At 41.9% G+C, this 16,553-nt stretch overlaps 1 protein-coding gene across 1 annotated transcript; it reads left to right on the top strand.

Moving 5' to 3' along the window:
* Nucleotides 1–1,688: 1,688 nt before the first annotated feature.
* LOC142129094 (equilibrative nucleoside transporter 2-like) lies at nucleotides 1,689–14,990 on the top strand (the record flags this gene model as incomplete). The annotated part of the gene is made up of 7 exons (XM_075194362.1): nucleotides 1,689–1,790; nucleotides 2,049–2,136; nucleotides 2,237–2,355; nucleotides 11,262–11,367; nucleotides 11,492–11,577; nucleotides 12,191–12,390; nucleotides 12,501–14,990. Coding segments are annotated over 7 exons (813 nt in total), but the record flags the coding sequence as incomplete, so codon positions are not given.
* Nucleotides 14,991–16,553: the final 1,563 nt, after the last annotated feature.

The following is a 16,553-nucleotide window of genomic DNA, read 5'->3' as shown; positions in this document are numbered from 1 at the left end:
ACAAAATTGGCAGGTTCTTGCCTTGATGAATCAGGCCCCACATGTTTTTAATCTACTAAAGTAACATGTTGTAAACCCTTCTAGTTCGGTTCTGTTTTTTTAACTTTCATCAGATATGATATAGAGATATAATCTATCCTTGGTTTGGCATAGTTAAGTGGTAGAAAATGCTGCCGTGATGCCTATCATTTTCTTGCAGTTTAAATCTCGGCCATCTTGTCTCCATTGCTTTCGGAACTCCTTTCCTACTCTGAGCTAATAATGTTCACTGATCACTAATATTTGTTATAATAATCTGCTTTAAATTTGACCACAGAGCCTCATTTACTATGTGCACAACAAACCCGCCTAATGCTTGTGCACACGCAGCTTTCATAAGACACCTCTGCAAATGAGAAGTACACCTAGGAATACGGAGATGCATTAAAATCTAAGAAACTCACTGTGCAAAAGTGTAAATATCACAGCAAAGTTAAAACTCCTACCACTTCAGAAGCACTCAAAATATAAAATAACACGGATGTTTTTCTCCTATAATACTGCTGGTTTAGCTTCATTAATGACTCAAAATTAATCATGAGAGCAATTTTGTGCATCTGAAGCTTTTTATCAAAAAAGCTTCTAGGCTCGTATTGAACCTAGAAATGAGCTTCTCTGTCAAATTGCAACCTGGATGCACAAAATAGGACTTAAAAGTATAGGATGAAACGTAGGTAAGTAAAGCAAAAAAAATGCGTAACTTTGCACCTTGGCAAAACCATGTTGCATTGGAGGGGGAAGGTAAATTTAAAATATGGGGACGGATTTATAGTTTGGGTAGGGCATACCCATATCAACTTTAAATTTCAGTGTAAATATAAAGCTATCACCTACTTGTGTGCTACATGACCAAAAACAGCCAGTATTTAACTTTATGTGAAAATGAATAAACTAATTTGCACCCCTTGCATTGTAACATGGTTTGTCCCAGAGAAAAATTAGTTGTTTTTTTTTTTTTTGCCTTACTTTCCTAAATTAATCGGGCCTGTGAAGGTCACCAGATCTGAGCTGGTGCAAAAGTAAAGTACGTCTCCGGAGTGAAAATGGCTGTGTGCTCCTCCTCCTCGTTTTCAATAAATACTGTTCTCTAGTTTTTGCACTTTGAGTAGGGGTGCCTAAGTTACTCAGCCCAACTACTGTGGTCTGTTTCTTCACAAACTGTTTCATCTACTGCACTAACTTATGTGCACTTGCACAAATGGAAGCATGCGGCAGGCCAAAGTTGAATTTGCGCTGCACATCGGCCGTTTTTGTCTTGATAAATGACCTCCAGAGTGTTCGGTTGGTGATCAGTGAGTATCTGAAGCCCTGTAGGGGTACGGAAGATACAGACCAGAAGCGCCTCTGTTTATAAATGTTTATATGGATTTAGGAAAACTTTTAGGACAATGAAGCAACAGGGACGGTGTGTGTGCTATTCTACATTGTGTGTGTGTGAGATATATATATATATATATATATATATATATACACACACACATATACATTTAATTCCACTTTACCTAAACCCAGGTAATGTCCCTTATGTTCAGGATTCAGTCTTGTGCAAACATTTCTTGTAAAACCGTGTTTTAATTATTAAATGACCTGATTCATTAATTATTTTTTTTGACCACATATTTACATGTTTATTTTTTCTTTGACCCCTGTTAGGTGGGGCACATTATCGAACCACAGCCTTGGGTTACTTTATCACTCCTTGTGTTGGAACTTTCATTTCTATTGCTTGTTACCTGCTGCTTTCTCGTCTGGTAAATATTCTTTGAAAAGTTATTTCTCCAGAAATGTAACTTTGACATATAATAGCACTCAGTCTGTACTATGAATGTGAAAATATTTGCATTGCCATTATATCCAGTATATAAATTTGCTTGGACTCCCTACTTCATGAGCCCTTTTTTTAATAAAGCTTTTTACTCTGTCTTGTATCCAGATTTGTATTAATTTGGAAAACACAATAAAGTATTTAGTTTTACTAAATTTCTTTATATTTTACTTCTTTAATACAGGATTTTGCACAGTATTATCTTTCTAAATCCAACACCAACAGCTCAAAGAATTATGAGCTGGAGACAAAGACTGAACTCTTACATCAAGGTACAGGGATATTCATTACTCCTTACAAACAGCGTTCCAACGGTAGAAAACTATTATATGCACATTTATACAATACTGTTAATTCACTATGTCTTTTTAGGAGAGGAAAATGGTGATCCTGTGGGACAGAAGAAAGCTGTGCTTCTACTAAATGAAGCAGAGACTGGTGATGTTGGGGAGGACACAAAGAGTGTTTCTATCTGCACTGTATTAAAGAAGGTAGGTGTGCACTGATTAAGTAGAGACTGACTATTATGTTGTTTCTTGCATTACTTAGTAATATGGCGAATCTACAGTACTTGGCTGTTTCAAAGATATAAAAGCTGGTAACATAGGGATTGTATGGTTTGTTGACATGAGTAAACAGACCTCTTGTCTAGTGTTAAAATGCTCTCAGCCCTACTAACAAGGATATTCACTTCTTTTTTTATTTTAGGTGTTATTTGTTTCTATGTTTAAAAAAAACAAAGCAAACAAAAAATTTTTTTCTCTTTCATCCAGTCTGGGGGACACTACTTACCATGGGTTGTGGTGGGGAGCTCGGGGAGTTGGCACCTAACTAGTTAACTTTTAGTACTGCCGACAGACCCCTCCCCTCTACAATCCCCCTGCCCCTTCCTGTCCAGTTTTTTTCAGGTGCCCAGGAGTTGGGCAGTGTTTTTTAGTGCTAGTATAATTTTATTAAATTTTATTTCATTTATTTTATTCTTATTCTTTTTTTTAACAGGTGGCAGCGCTGGAGTGTGTCCTAATATAGAGAACACACTCACAGCTTGGCAGCGCAGGCATTTCCCCTGTCAGATGAGAACCAGCGGTTCTCACTGACAGGGACTGGAAGATTGGTGCCTGATTGAGGAGTCACAAGCGGTCTCGGGACCGCTGTCACTCCTCCAGCCTCCCCGATAACCGGCGCTGCCATTACAGGCATAGAGTGCCGGTTATCGGATACAGAGGAAGCCAGTGGCCATCTTGGATTTTTGCCAGCGGCGCTACGGAGAGAGGAGGAAGGGGGCTATACCACGATTCCCCCCTCATACATAGGAGGGGGGCGTCGGGTATCTTTCGCTGCGGAGACCTCTGTTCTAGAGGTCCCACTACTCTGCCACGCTCCATGCTTTTTCTTTTTTTTTTTTTGGAGCTGAATAGCTGCAGAGACAGCAATTACTGAAGGGGGGGTGCTAAAGAATAGAGTTCCCCCCTCCTTCCAGAGAGAGATGGTCTATCCCAGTCTTCTGGCACCAAGAGAAGCCCGGGAAGAGAGAACAGAGCTGAGGGAGCAGGCACAGGATACTGTTGTTGGACTTCTCCCCTTTGTGGCCTATGGGCTAAGTATCGGCTTTATTACACACATATATCGTTTTCTGAGTAAAACAAAATTGGGCTAGTAAGGTTTACAGTATAGTCTCCTACTTGCCTAAATATTTATTGTGTTTTCCATTACAAGTTCAACTTTTAAATAACAAGTAATCAACTAATCTATATCATAACTCTGTTTCTCTGCAAACATTACTCGCTCTCTCTCTCTTTACTCAGCTAGATTTTCAATTTAGTCTGTGTGCTTGGTGTGCCTTCCTTTATAATAATGACAGATAAGGGAAAGGGCCCTATGGCAAAATATTTCACATGTCCAAAATGTCATGTAAAATTACCTTGTGGGCAAAAGGACCCTTTGGCGCTCTGCTCTGCCTGCGAAGCAGGTGCTCCCCCTGCGCATACCCAGCAGATTTCAGCCCCACTGACGGAGGAGCCGGCCTGGGTGGCCTCCCTGACACAGTCGGTTTCCTCGCTAGCTCAGATGGTTTTACAATCTAACCAATTGCTATCTAATATGGCGACTTCGGTGGCTAATAATAATAGTACTCAGCTGGGCCTCCCTGTTACCGCAGGGTCTATTGGAATGTCTTTACCAGGACCTTCCTCTTCTCTTTCAGACCAAGCCCCTGTCCCCACAGAACTGGCATGGTCTACAGCTTATGTTAGGGGTTTGAATAAACTTAACCAGTTGCTTGACTCCCCTAACATCCCGCATAATAAAAGAAAGAGGCCTAGATCTGAAAATCCCCTTATGGTCCTTTCAGATTCTGAGGAGTGTTCTGAAGACGAGGGGGCAGATTATTCAGATCCTGACCAGGTTCAATCTCTGGAGCAGGATGAAAATTCCAAAAGCCAATTTATTAATGATTTGGTTTTTGCTGTTAGACAGGCGTTGGACCTCCCAGAACCGGAGGATCCTACCTCTAGAGACAGAAATCTCTTTAAGAAGGCCAAAAGGAAGGCTAGCCGTTTCCCCCCTTCTAAAGAACTTAAAGACATTGCAGAAGGAGCATGGAAACAACCTGAGAAGAGATTCTTGGTCCCCAGAAGATTCTCTTCCTTGTATCCCTTGCAGGAGGAGGATGTAGTTCGTTGGGAGAGTATTCCAAAAGTGGATGTTCCCATAGCCCGTTTGTCAAAACACACCTTACTTCCAGCTCCCGGCTCAGTGTCCCTTCCGGATGCCAATGACCGAAAAGTTGAATCCCAACTGAAATCTATTTTTGCGGCTGCAGGTTCTTCCTTTAGACCCACATTTGCTTCAGCTTGGGTTGCTAGAGCCATGGAAGTATGGGCAGACCAGCTGGCAGAGGCCTTACAGGACTCTGAATTACTCCCCCTGGCCTTACATTTGAAGGAGACATCGGGGTACCTTTATGAGGCGGCCCAAAATTCAGCTGCAGTCTCCTCCTATATACAGGCTGCATCCATTTCAGCTAGAAAAAACACTATGGCTGAAATCCTGGGAAGGAGATGCGGAATCAAAAAAGTCAGTTGAAATCATTCCTTTTTCAGCAGCAGGTTTGTTCGATCCCGAATTAGATACCTTGATCTCCCAGGCAACGGGGGCAAAAGCACTTCCTTGCCCGTTTTCTCTGGCAGGAGCCGGAACCCTCGGGTCAGCTCCTTTCGTCAGCCCTTTCGGGGGACCTCCTTGTCTAGAGGACAGCCCTTTAGAAGTAGACAGCCTAATTCCCGTGGCTCCTCTTCTAGGGGGAGATCCTCTTTTTTTCAGGTAAGCGACAGACCTCCAAGACCCAGGAGAAACCTGCGTCTTGACGTCCACTCTGCTCTCCTAGAGGGGGCGCCAGTGGGGGGTCGTCTGTCTTTGTTTCAGGAACAGTGGGCAGCCACCTCCCAAGACTCTTGGATTCGGGGCATCATATCAAGGGGGTACAGGATAGACCTACTGGGCCCCGCTCCTCAGCGGTTCTTTGTTACCCCACTACCCCGAGATCCAACAAGAAGACAAGCCATACAGGATTGTGTTGCCTCTCTTCTTTTCCAAAGAGTTATATGCAGGGTCCCAGACTACCAAAAGAGACAGGGGTTTTATTCAAACCTGTTCCTTGTCAAGAAGCCGGACGGCTCCTTTCGACCCATCTTAAACCTAAAAGGCCTCAATGTACACTTAAGGGTGGACAGATTTCGGATGGAATCCCTGAGGTTGGTAATAAACGGACTAGAGAAAGATCAGTTTATGGCGTCCATAGACATAAAAGACGCATACCTCCACGTTCCTATTTGGAGGGACCATCAGTCCCTCCTCAGATTCACAGTGGGATCCTCCCACTATCAGTTTCGGGCCCTCCCCTTCGGCCTCTCAACAGCGCTGAGGGTTTTCACGAAAGTCATGTCGGTGATGGCAGCGCGCCTTCACCTTCTAGGAGTCCAGGTCATACCTTATCTGGACGACCTGCTTATCAAGTCCTCCTCAGACAATTGCTTACGTCATCACTTGTCTCTCACCTTGGCGGTACTCGAGGACCACGGATGGCTGATCAATTTAAAGAAACCTCAGATGGTCCCTTGTCAACGCATGGTTTTCCTAGGCCTCATCATGGACACCAGCCAGCAGAAAGTGTTCCTGCTGGTCGAGAAAATTGGTTCAATCCAAAGCTTAACATCCCAGGTCTTATCTTCCCCCAGCCCTTCAATGCACTCGTGCATGCGGTTGCTGGGAAAGATGGTGGCCTCCTTCGAGACCATTCCCTTTGGTCGAGCTCATTCTCGATATTTTCAGTGGGATCTGTTGAAGAAATGGTCAGGATCCCACCTACGCTTAGACCATCAGAAGATCTCTCTATCCCAAAGGACGAGAGAGTCGCTCCAGTGGTGGCTGATTCAGGATCACATGTCGGTGGGCAGGTCCTTCGCTCCATGGTCATGTATCATAGCCACGACAGACGCCAGCCTGAAGGGTTGGGGGGCGGTAATCTTACACCTCCGGCTCCAGGGCCTTTGGTCGGTTCAGAAATCAACCCTATCGATAAACGTTCTGGAATTGAAGGCTATTCTCCTGGCACTCCTCCAGGGCCATCCTGTCAGGGTTCAGTCCGACAATGCCACGGCTGTGGCATATGTCAACAGACAGGGAGAAACCAAGAGTGTAGCTGCAATGAAAATTGCAGCTCGAATCTTGATTTGGGCAGAACAATATGTTCCTGTAATATCGGCAGTATTCATTCCAGGAATAAAAAATTGGGAGGCGACTTTCTAAGTCGACATCAGATGATGCCAGGGGAGTGGTCACTCCATCCGGAAGTGTTCCGGTCTCTGACTCAGAAGTGGGGTCTTCCGGATATAGATCTCATGGCCTCCAGACACAACAGAAAGGTTTTAAGGTTCTGCGCAAGGGCAAGAGACCCCTTGGCAGAGGCAGTGGACGTAATGTCGATGTCATGGGACTTCAAGTTGGGATATCTTTTCCCTCCGATTCCCATGCTCCCTCGGGTGCTCAAAAGAGTAAAACAAGGAGGTCTGCCAGTAATTCTGATTGCTCCCTCATGGCCTCGCCGAGTCTGGTACGCGGACATACTCTCAATGGCAGAAGGACCGGGGGTTCGTCTTCCATCCCGAGACGACCCCCTTATGCAAGGTCCCTTCCGTTACCAGAATTTACCTCAGCTCAATTTAACGGCATGGCTGTTGAAGCCAGCCTCTGGAGGGCTAGAGGATTTTCCTCCAGCGTGGTGAACACCATGATGCGAGCCAGAAAGCCAGTCTCGGCTCGTATCTATCACCGTATTTGGAAAGTGTATATCAGATGGTGTGAGAATAGGTCATGTCACACATCCTCATTTCGTCTCCATCGTTTATTGGCCTTTCTTCAGGATGGCCTTGAAGCTGGGCTGCGCTTAGGTTCACCAAAGGTTCAGGTTTCGGCACTTTCTGTCTTTTTTCACCTGAAATTAGCGGATTTGCCAGACATTAGGACTTTCCTCCAGGGAGTCTTACATATTCAGCCTCCCTATGTAGCGCCTACAGCACCGTGGGATCTTAACCTGGTGCTGAACATGCTTAAAGGGCCTCCCTTTGAGCCATTACTTGTGACTGATTTGAAATGGTTAACCTGGAAGGTTATCTTTCTTCTGGCTATTGCATCTGCACATAGGGTTTCAGAATTAGGTGCTCTGTCTTGCAGGGAACCATACCTAGTTTTCCACGAAGACAGAGCAGTGTTAAGAACCCTCCCTTCCTTTGTTCCTAAGGTAGTTTCGGCTTTCCACATGAACCAAGAAATTGTAGTTCCTATCTTTTCTTCCTCTTCGGACTCAGAGGCTATGGAAAAGTTAGACGTGGTTAGGGCTCTCCGCATTTTTGTGAAGAGAACTTCTCAAGTGAGGCATACTGATTCCTTGTTTGTTCTGTATGATGCCAATAAGAGAGGCTGGCCAGCCTCTAAACAGTCCATTGCAAGATGGATTACGGCTACCATTAGGCAAGCTTACATAAGGTCTCACCGTCCGGTGCCAGAGAGACTTACGGCCCATTCCACCAGATCAGTGGGGGCATCATGGGGCTTCTGCAGATCAACTTTGCAGGGCAGCCACCTGGTCCTCTGTCCACACCTTTACCAAATTTTACCAGTTTAATGTATATGCCTCTGCGGATGCAAATTTCGCTCGTAGTGCTTTACGAGCGGGGTTTTCAGAGTAGTCCCACCCTTAGGGGCTGCTTTAGAACGTCCCCATGGTAAGCAGTGTCCCCCAGACTGGATGAAAGAGAAAAGAGGATTTATGTACTTACGTTAAATCCGTTTCTCTGATTCCGTCTGGGGGACACTGCGATCCCTCCCTTCTGCTTTTCTTCTGTGTGCTCTTGTTTGACTGGCCTTTTCCTTGGGCTTTTCAATTAACTGGACAGGAAGGGGCAGGGGGATTGTAGGGGAGGGGTCTGTCGGCAGTACTAAAAGTTAACTAGTTAGGTGCCAACTCCCTGAGCTCCCCACCACAACCCATGGTAAGCAGTGTCCCCCAGATGGAATCAGAGAAACGGATTTAACGTAAGTACATAAATCCTCTTTTTTTTACACAGACCCTTCCACTCCTGACTAGCAGAATTTACCTTCCTTGGGACCCCCATCATTTCTATCAACTCTAATGCATAGGCTGAAAATATTGTTAGTTAAACACAATGTTGGGGGGAAAAAATGACATTTCTCAGTCTGTAGTAGGGGACATAGAGGGTGGGCTATATTCTACCTAGAAGACAGGGCAATGTACGCTCTCCTTTCTTATAAACCTCTGCTCTTCTCCTGTTTGGTGTTTGTATTTTGTTGTAGGTATTTTTTTTGTATTTTTTTTTTTTTATTTTTTTTTTTATAATGCCCTGAATAGAACAAATGGATTCACTGATGGCATGGAGATCATTGCAAGCATCTCTGAAGCATTGTATCTTTAGCAGCTGTTCACTCTAAAATGCAGCGCTACAAAATAATGGTGACACCAGTGGCCTTCGTGGCTGGTTGTCCTTCACAGTCTGCTACACTTCAGCTAAGGACACAGTAGCATCAACTGATTCATACTCTGACCACCTCCATCTCGGAGAAGTCCTCCCCAACCCTCTCTTTATCTGCTCACTCTTTCCTTGGTAACTTAGCCTACTGGTAATGTAGGGGCCAGACTTTTGCTTCTTTTTCCTGTTTGTTTTCTGTGCTGATATGTCAGAGTCTATGGAACCCATGTATTCAGAGAAACCCAACCCCTACCCTGGTGGTTCTCTGTTGTGCTGTACAAAATGATGGGCTGCTTGCAGGATAATCTGGCTCCCTTTGTTTGCCTTGTTCTGCCCCGGTTTGGTTAAATTCCTAGACAGTGGACAACAAAGTCCCTGTTGGAATTCCAGCTTAGGCCCAGAAAGGGCCTGGAGGTAGAAGACCATAAAAGACTTCATGGGTGGAAAGCTTACGTTTGTTCCCTAGAACAGTCATAAATTTGTTAATATTCTGTGTAATAGTTCATTTTGTTTCTCGAGTATTGCAGTCCTGCGACTGCCTTTGAAGTTCCAGGCCAACTCCTCTGGGTTCGCACAGTCAAACAAAAAACCCTTTTGGACTTCCAAATATGCAACTCCAAATCTTCCAAGTTTTCCTGATTAGCTGAGCCTCGAGTGCTCGCTTTCTCTTAAGCAACTTCTGGTCTCTCTTTGAAAGACTGAATGTATTTCCCTAGCTTGGAATCCCTGAACCCAGAAAAGCTCATTCAGAGGTTGTGGGATGCATTCATTAATCCTGTTTAAGAGGGATGATACAGTTCATACTATTTTGATCTAAAAGCTCTTAACAAATTTGTTCTACAGGAGTAGTTCAAGATGGGGCTTCTCTGCTCTGTGATCCAGACTAAAAGATGAAGGTAATTTCTGGTTTCTCTGGATATCAAGGACACTTCCCTATGTGAGAGGACCATCAGTGATTCATCTTGTGGTACTATCGTTTTCAGAACTTTGGAGTTCCATCCCTCAGACTCCCTCTTTGTTCTCTGAGTGCCACATAAAGGTGTATGGAGGCTATTTAGCTGGCCTTCTTGGTGGTGGGTGTCCTCTGTACATATGGTGGACTAAACAAGAGTGGTTGGCCTCACCTGGGAGTTACGACTTTGGGCTTCAGTGGACCAGATTTGGTCTTCCTGGATACTCCTATATTTTGGTCGCTAAAGCGGTAGACATTTTGTTGCAGCTCTATCAGCATGACTATTCCAGACTGGGTCCAATGAGGGACAGGTTTCTCTGCTTTCTCAGCATTTGGCCAGATTATTGCGTCCTAGACGTGGTAAGCTGAGGTTACCAAATTTCCTTTGAAATTTACCTGTTTCTTCCTATCCAGATTTTCTAGGGATCTGTCGCACAAGGAAGATTTACAAGGCCTAGTCAAAGTGTTGATTAGAACAGAAGTCATTTGTGTGGAACAACAGAGGTCTGAATTTTACTTGAACTTCCTCCTTGTTCCAAAGAAGGATGGTTCTTATCGAATTCTTGTCAACCTGAAGACTCAGAACACCTTTTTGTCTAAGGAGGCAGGCAGCTCGGTATTTGGACGGTCTGTCACTGGAGACTGTTCAGTCCCTCGAGTGGTATATGGACTCAAGATGTGTTTCAGGGCGAATCAATAGCAATTGCAGATTGGCAGCTTGTAGTCATTGAAGCCACCCCCTCCTGATACTCCAAGCTATTTTTTGCAACCTGTTGAGATGGATTTCTCAATATAATATCCATAGTCTTAGCATTAAAGGTAACTTTCTACTAAGTAGTGCATTCCTGCTCCTGGTGATATGATTACTTTCGTTCATGGTTTTTATTTTGTACTGTTACTTAAGCACAAACATTTTTACCTAAATTCTTTCATGAATGAGACCTGTAGAGTATTCTTGCTACAACGCTTTACCTTCTAAAACACTACTGTTCCCCTAAAGCACTGCTCTCCAAATATTCACATGGAGAGGACTGCATATGTAGGGAGTAGAGTTTATTGCACTAATTATGTTCTGTAGAAAATAATGTCTCTTTGTATTTAACTTTACTATCCAAAACTCTTTACAGCTAAAATAATGACTGATCTAGCACAGGTTCTCCAGGTAATTTGTGTTTGCTGCAAGCAATTGCAAATTTAAAGACAATTCTGTAGACCTTGTTAGTGCAGGAGAGGGTCACAATGGATTCCAGAGGGACAGCCCTACCCTAAAGCATTTCTAGACATGTGTATTAATTTGTGGCTTGGACACATCTCTGCAAGTAGGCTGTTTTTCATAATCACATGGTAAAATGGTTAATCGTTGTTAATAAAATTGGCTCAAATTTTCCATTTTCTTGTCCAGATATGGGTGATGGCACTAACAATTGTGCTCACATTTAGTGCAACGCTTGCAGTGTTTCCTGCAATCACAGCAAAAGTTACCAGCAGTGTGGAAAGTGAAGGCTGGCGTGAGTTTGAATTTGTTATCCTATATCTTGTCTCTCTTCTTACTCCATCCTCTTGATAAGTGTTATATCATTTATCGCTTACGTTTTATCTTTATCATTAGTTCACTGTATCTTTCTATTTTAGGTAAGTTTTTCACTCCTGTCTGCTGCTTCTTGATTTTTAATATTATGGATTGGATTGGTCGTAGCATTACTTCGAAAACATTGTGGGTAAGTGTTTAACGTTGCCACTTTTTTCTTCTGGTCTCCTGATTTTTATTCTCTTATTTTATGTTCTGTGTGTGTTGTTAAGAAAAGCCGTTTGCGCTCACCTGATGCATGCATTTGTATTCAAGGTACAGACATCACCCACTTTTTGAAAGTATTCCTTGAAGGAGTTTATAATTGAGAAGGCAATAATACGCCTAGACATAAGAGTGGCCTTATACAAGCTCTTTTACTGTCCTGCTTTGATTTGCATCACTCCGCTTTCTGTTTACCCCTTTCTTACCTCTAGGCCACGGAGTATTAGTAATATGGACTCTTATCCCATTCATACGCAGTTGTTCAAGTTTCTTATGTCACTGCAGTAAAAGAGCTCCTTTTGTGATGGGTCTACAAACACCCATGTGTAAGGCCAGAGAAGGGACAAGCTAGAATATAGTTCCTGAATAAAAGTTATTTGCTGGAAGGGAGATTAATATATTTTGGTTCCAGTAGGAAAAAATGTAACTGAGTTATTACAGTTTAGAGTAAACATGTACAGGGCTGGTATTGTACCAAATACTTGCTGGTGTAAACTGTTCTGAACTGTATGTTTGACTGCATTCTCTCCTCTCCATAGCCTGGTCCTGACTGTAAGTACCTACCTTTAATGGCCGCTGCCCGCTTTCTTTTCGTACCTCTCTTCATGTTGTGTAACATTGATGAACGCCACTACCTCACCTCCTTCTTCTACAATGATGTCTGGTTCATCCTCTTCATGATCCTCTTCTCTGTCAGTAATGGCTACTTCGTATCCCTACCCATGTGCTTGGCGCCCAAGTGAGTAGTAAAATAAACACAAGGGATACGATATTTCTCTGTATACTGCTTCCTTTGTGTAAATAGCCATGTGTATTAAATATTCTACTAATTACGTCTCTCCTTTCTAGGAAAGTATTGCCGCATGAGCGTGAAACAACAGGTGCCCTCATGACCTTCTTCCTAGCATTGGGTCTCTCCCTTGGAGCAGCGTTATCATTTGGCTTCAAAGTACTTTTATAAATCAAAGTCCGGAAGCTGGAGTTCCAACCTATATAGTCTAATTTACACTCTATTATCTTTTAATATTCTACTTCATATTCTGTCCCTTTGTGCTCTACAGTCAGGGGCCACCACTAGCTAATAGCACTGTGCTCATTTATTATGTTTACTGCTTTGACATAGACTTTTTCATTATTATTTTTTTATTTTACGGCTTTTTATTCACATTATTTATCATTGCTGCTATATTTTATGTGGGAAAACTCATTTTTAATATTATTTATGTAGAGAAAATAACCAATGGAATGTTTTATACATAAAATATTGGAAATAGGAAAACTTATGTAATATTTTGAACTAAATATTCTGTCTAGGGGACTTTACAAATAGTGTAGTAATACACCTTACAATTTGGCGCTAAATATTATTTACAGGAAACTTTACTAAAAGTATTATGTATAATTGAAAAGTGACTTGTGCTTTGCTTTTCCATGCCTTCTAAAATTTCTTAGAGCACGGACCCACAAAATGTGTCAAATTTTTTTCAGCACTAATCATGTGTAGGTAGCTACATACTCTTGGGTGCTTAAGATACCCATATACAGAGATATGGGCACTAGTTTGATCGTTTTAGACCAATTTAGTAGTCTCTGCATATATGGGTCCAATACAAACTCCTAGTCTAATCAGCATTTGTCTATGATCGATCAGATGTCAGTCTGAACTGTCAGAAAATGCAGCTGAATGATGTTTGGTATCTTCTATGTGTGCAGTGATCTTCTGTCCTCACTAATTGGTCCGCGTAGGATGGAGACATTAGGTCCAAGCGCTAAATGGCTGCATCAATCTCATTTTACTGCTCACATGTACGGCCAAATTGAACGTAGGTTTGTGTTGAGCTCTGACGCTAGGAGGAGAGAAAGTTCTATTTTTCTCTTTGTTTTATTGCTTGTTTAACAAGTCTTATATGCAAACTGTACTGTGCATGGCTACCTAAACGTGAAGTCTTTTTCACTAAGGGGAGAAACATTGAAAATGCTAATTGGCTGAAAATTATGTTTTACTGTAAATATTTAATTTTTATTACTGACCATTTTAGTTACTTCTCTCTCATTCCTTAAAAGCAATAAAAAAAATAATTAAAAACAAAAATCACCGATAGAGGAATATTTTTCAAATATTATTTATAGGATTTTAAAGGGAATACATGTAACATAATTTTGTTTTTGACCATAAACCCAAATGCATTGAATTTTGAAGGGGCAGTCATTTGATGTTTTCATCTCATTTTCACGTTTGTGGAATTTTAAAATAGTATGCCATGCTCCCGTAGGGTGAGCTTACATTTAAGGTGGTATACTGTTGCCCAATCATGAATGCTACAGTTGTGTGCAGTGCACTGACAGCTGAACACCACATTCAGTGTAATGCCACAAAGGGAGCGTTAATCCCTTTGGAATAATGCCCTTTTTTTTATGGGTAGAAAGCTGCAGCGTTCTAGGCACCAGTTTGACGTTGTATTTAAGGCAGAAACACACAAGTTGATTGCAAATGAACGGCTCTAAAATGCACATGTAAATATATGCATTTGTTAATGTATCTGTGCAGGCATGTTCTATTTTAATAGAAGCCTATCAAAATGTGTGTCTCAATCAGTCAAAATAATGCAGAAAATATAAACTTGCATTGTGCTGGGCTGCAAATACGTGTGTATGTGGGTGGGAATTATGGTCTTCAATTCTTGGCTCTAGTGATGACCCCCACTCAATCCTGTCCATAGACTTTAGTTAGAGGTGCTATTACCTTGTTTGACAGCAACTGTATTATAAAACTGATCAGTTATATGATGCTGTTTCAAATCTACTATACATCTGTAGGAAAGTGTGTAGATGTTAGTTTACAGCTTCTTTGAAAGAAACTGTTTCCTGAAATGTGTAAAATATATTAATACAAATAAAAAATAGACTCTTGCTGGGAACATCTTGACTATCTTGTCATAGTTTCTGGATTTACTTAGGGGACTGATATTCCAAGATGACTGCTTTATTTGTTATGGACAGTGCTATACTGGTTCTGTTCTGTGGACGTAGAAATTATAGATCTGATTTTTGCATATGAAAGTTAAACTCCACAATGAAACTTTCAGTTTATACTGTTAGAGATAAATGACATGCCTATAAGCCAGTTACTGATTATAGCATATAAGTTAAGTTAGAGCTGTGTTACAAAGCTGAAGTAGACCTCTGAACTTATTGCAGAGTTTCATATTTATTTTGAAGTTGCTGTACTATTATTGCCATGAGATGCTATATTTGAAAAATTAATTTAGCATTTTGTCAACTTATTTTTGTATGAATAAGCTTTTTTTTATAACAATAAAATGTTCTTTTTATTGTGTAGCTCTGTCTCTGTCAACTGCTTATTGTTTTTTGCCTAATTTGAAATTATTTTTTTTTAGCCAGAGTTTTAATTTGTACATTTTCTGGATGCTAGGTATTTTATTTTATTTTTTTAACTGGAAATATCGCATCCATCACCAGTGGGTTCATGAGCACTGTATATACCTGCTGTTTTGCAGGGATATGCTGTTCATTTACACAAGAGGCAGTGTTTGGGGAACTAATGCTGGGACTTCTGCAATGTGTTGTTGGGGAGGGATGAGTATAAGCATTTTGCCAATTTTGTGCAATTCGGAATCTTGCTAATTACCCATGTGGGTTATCTAGGGTCATACAATCTGATATATGGTATATATGATATGCAATACACATTTCCAATGTGGTCATACATTGGGTTACAGTCCAAAAGAATCTTACACACTTATATAGTTTTATAGTTACAGATCAACAGGGGGAAGATTGAGGCAATCGACCCCGTCCCCCAGCAGGCTGCCTGCAACCACACACTATATACATGTCCCCGTCTACTGAGAGGCAGACATAGAATCCGCCCAGGCCGCTCTGTTTGTGTTTTAAACACAATCTGAGCACCCAGGCAACATCCTCTGCAGATAGGGATATATGTGTGTGTGTGTGTGTGTGTATGTATATGTAATACACACACACACACACACACACACACACCAGACAGGTGGCTTGTATCCAGGAGTGTGGTCATAGGTTATATATGGTAAGTGTTTGTTTGTAAAAAAAAAATGCAAGATTTTTATGTACGTTGCATAAAAAAACTAAGACAAAAATTGGATCTGGTGATATTACAGCAGATTTTAGAGGCTAGTCATAATCCACATAACCTCAAGTATGCACAAAATCTGCATGAATATTTGTCAAATGTACATGGGGAAAAATTCATGGTTTGAGTTTAGTGCATTTTCCATGCATGCAGAATATAAAAGTGAACCAGTGGCGGATCCAGGGGGGGGGGGGGGGGGGGCTTGCTGCCGACAGTGACAGTGTGCTGCCCGGCTGCTCTGATTGTGTTTTAAACACAATCAGAGCAGCGGGACAGCACACTGTCACTGCTGAACGGACCTGCACATACTGTGCAGCCGCCGGCAGCCTTAGAAGTCGGAAAGGGGGCGGGGCCTACATCGCTCCGGGTATAGTCATTTCCTAGATCCGCCCCTGAAGTGAACAGGTTCTAAAATGGCACTGTTGTACAAAGAAAACCAATATATTCTATGCCCTCTATACATGCTACTACTCAATGTTACAAAAATAAAATCTCTCATACCTTTTTTTAAAAAAAAATTGGCTATAAGACTCAATACAGCCAATTATAATTTAGATCTGGTACTCCAACTTCCCATTAATGCGTCCATACACACATGCAGTACTAACCACAAGGAAAGAGAGCCAAAATGTGCATGATCCTTCATATCATTTAAGGATTTTCTTATTTCCTGCCACGTGCACAGGAGACTGCAATTCTGGCTGATGTCAAAATGAGTTTTTTGTCTGCTAGATGTCTTATTGATTCAGAATCACTGTGTATGCATGTCT

This window comes from Mixophyes fleayi, unplaced genomic scaffold (assembly GCF_038048845.1).
Source record: "Mixophyes fleayi isolate aMixFle1 unplaced genomic scaffold, aMixFle1.hap1 Scaffold_3122, whole genome shotgun sequence".
NCBI classification, from domain to species: Eukaryota; Metazoa; Chordata; class Amphibia; order Anura; family Limnodynastidae; genus Mixophyes; species Mixophyes fleayi.
The sequence above is the reverse complement of the archived record's forward strand: the minus strand, read 5'-3'. Positions and strand labels throughout refer to the sequence as shown.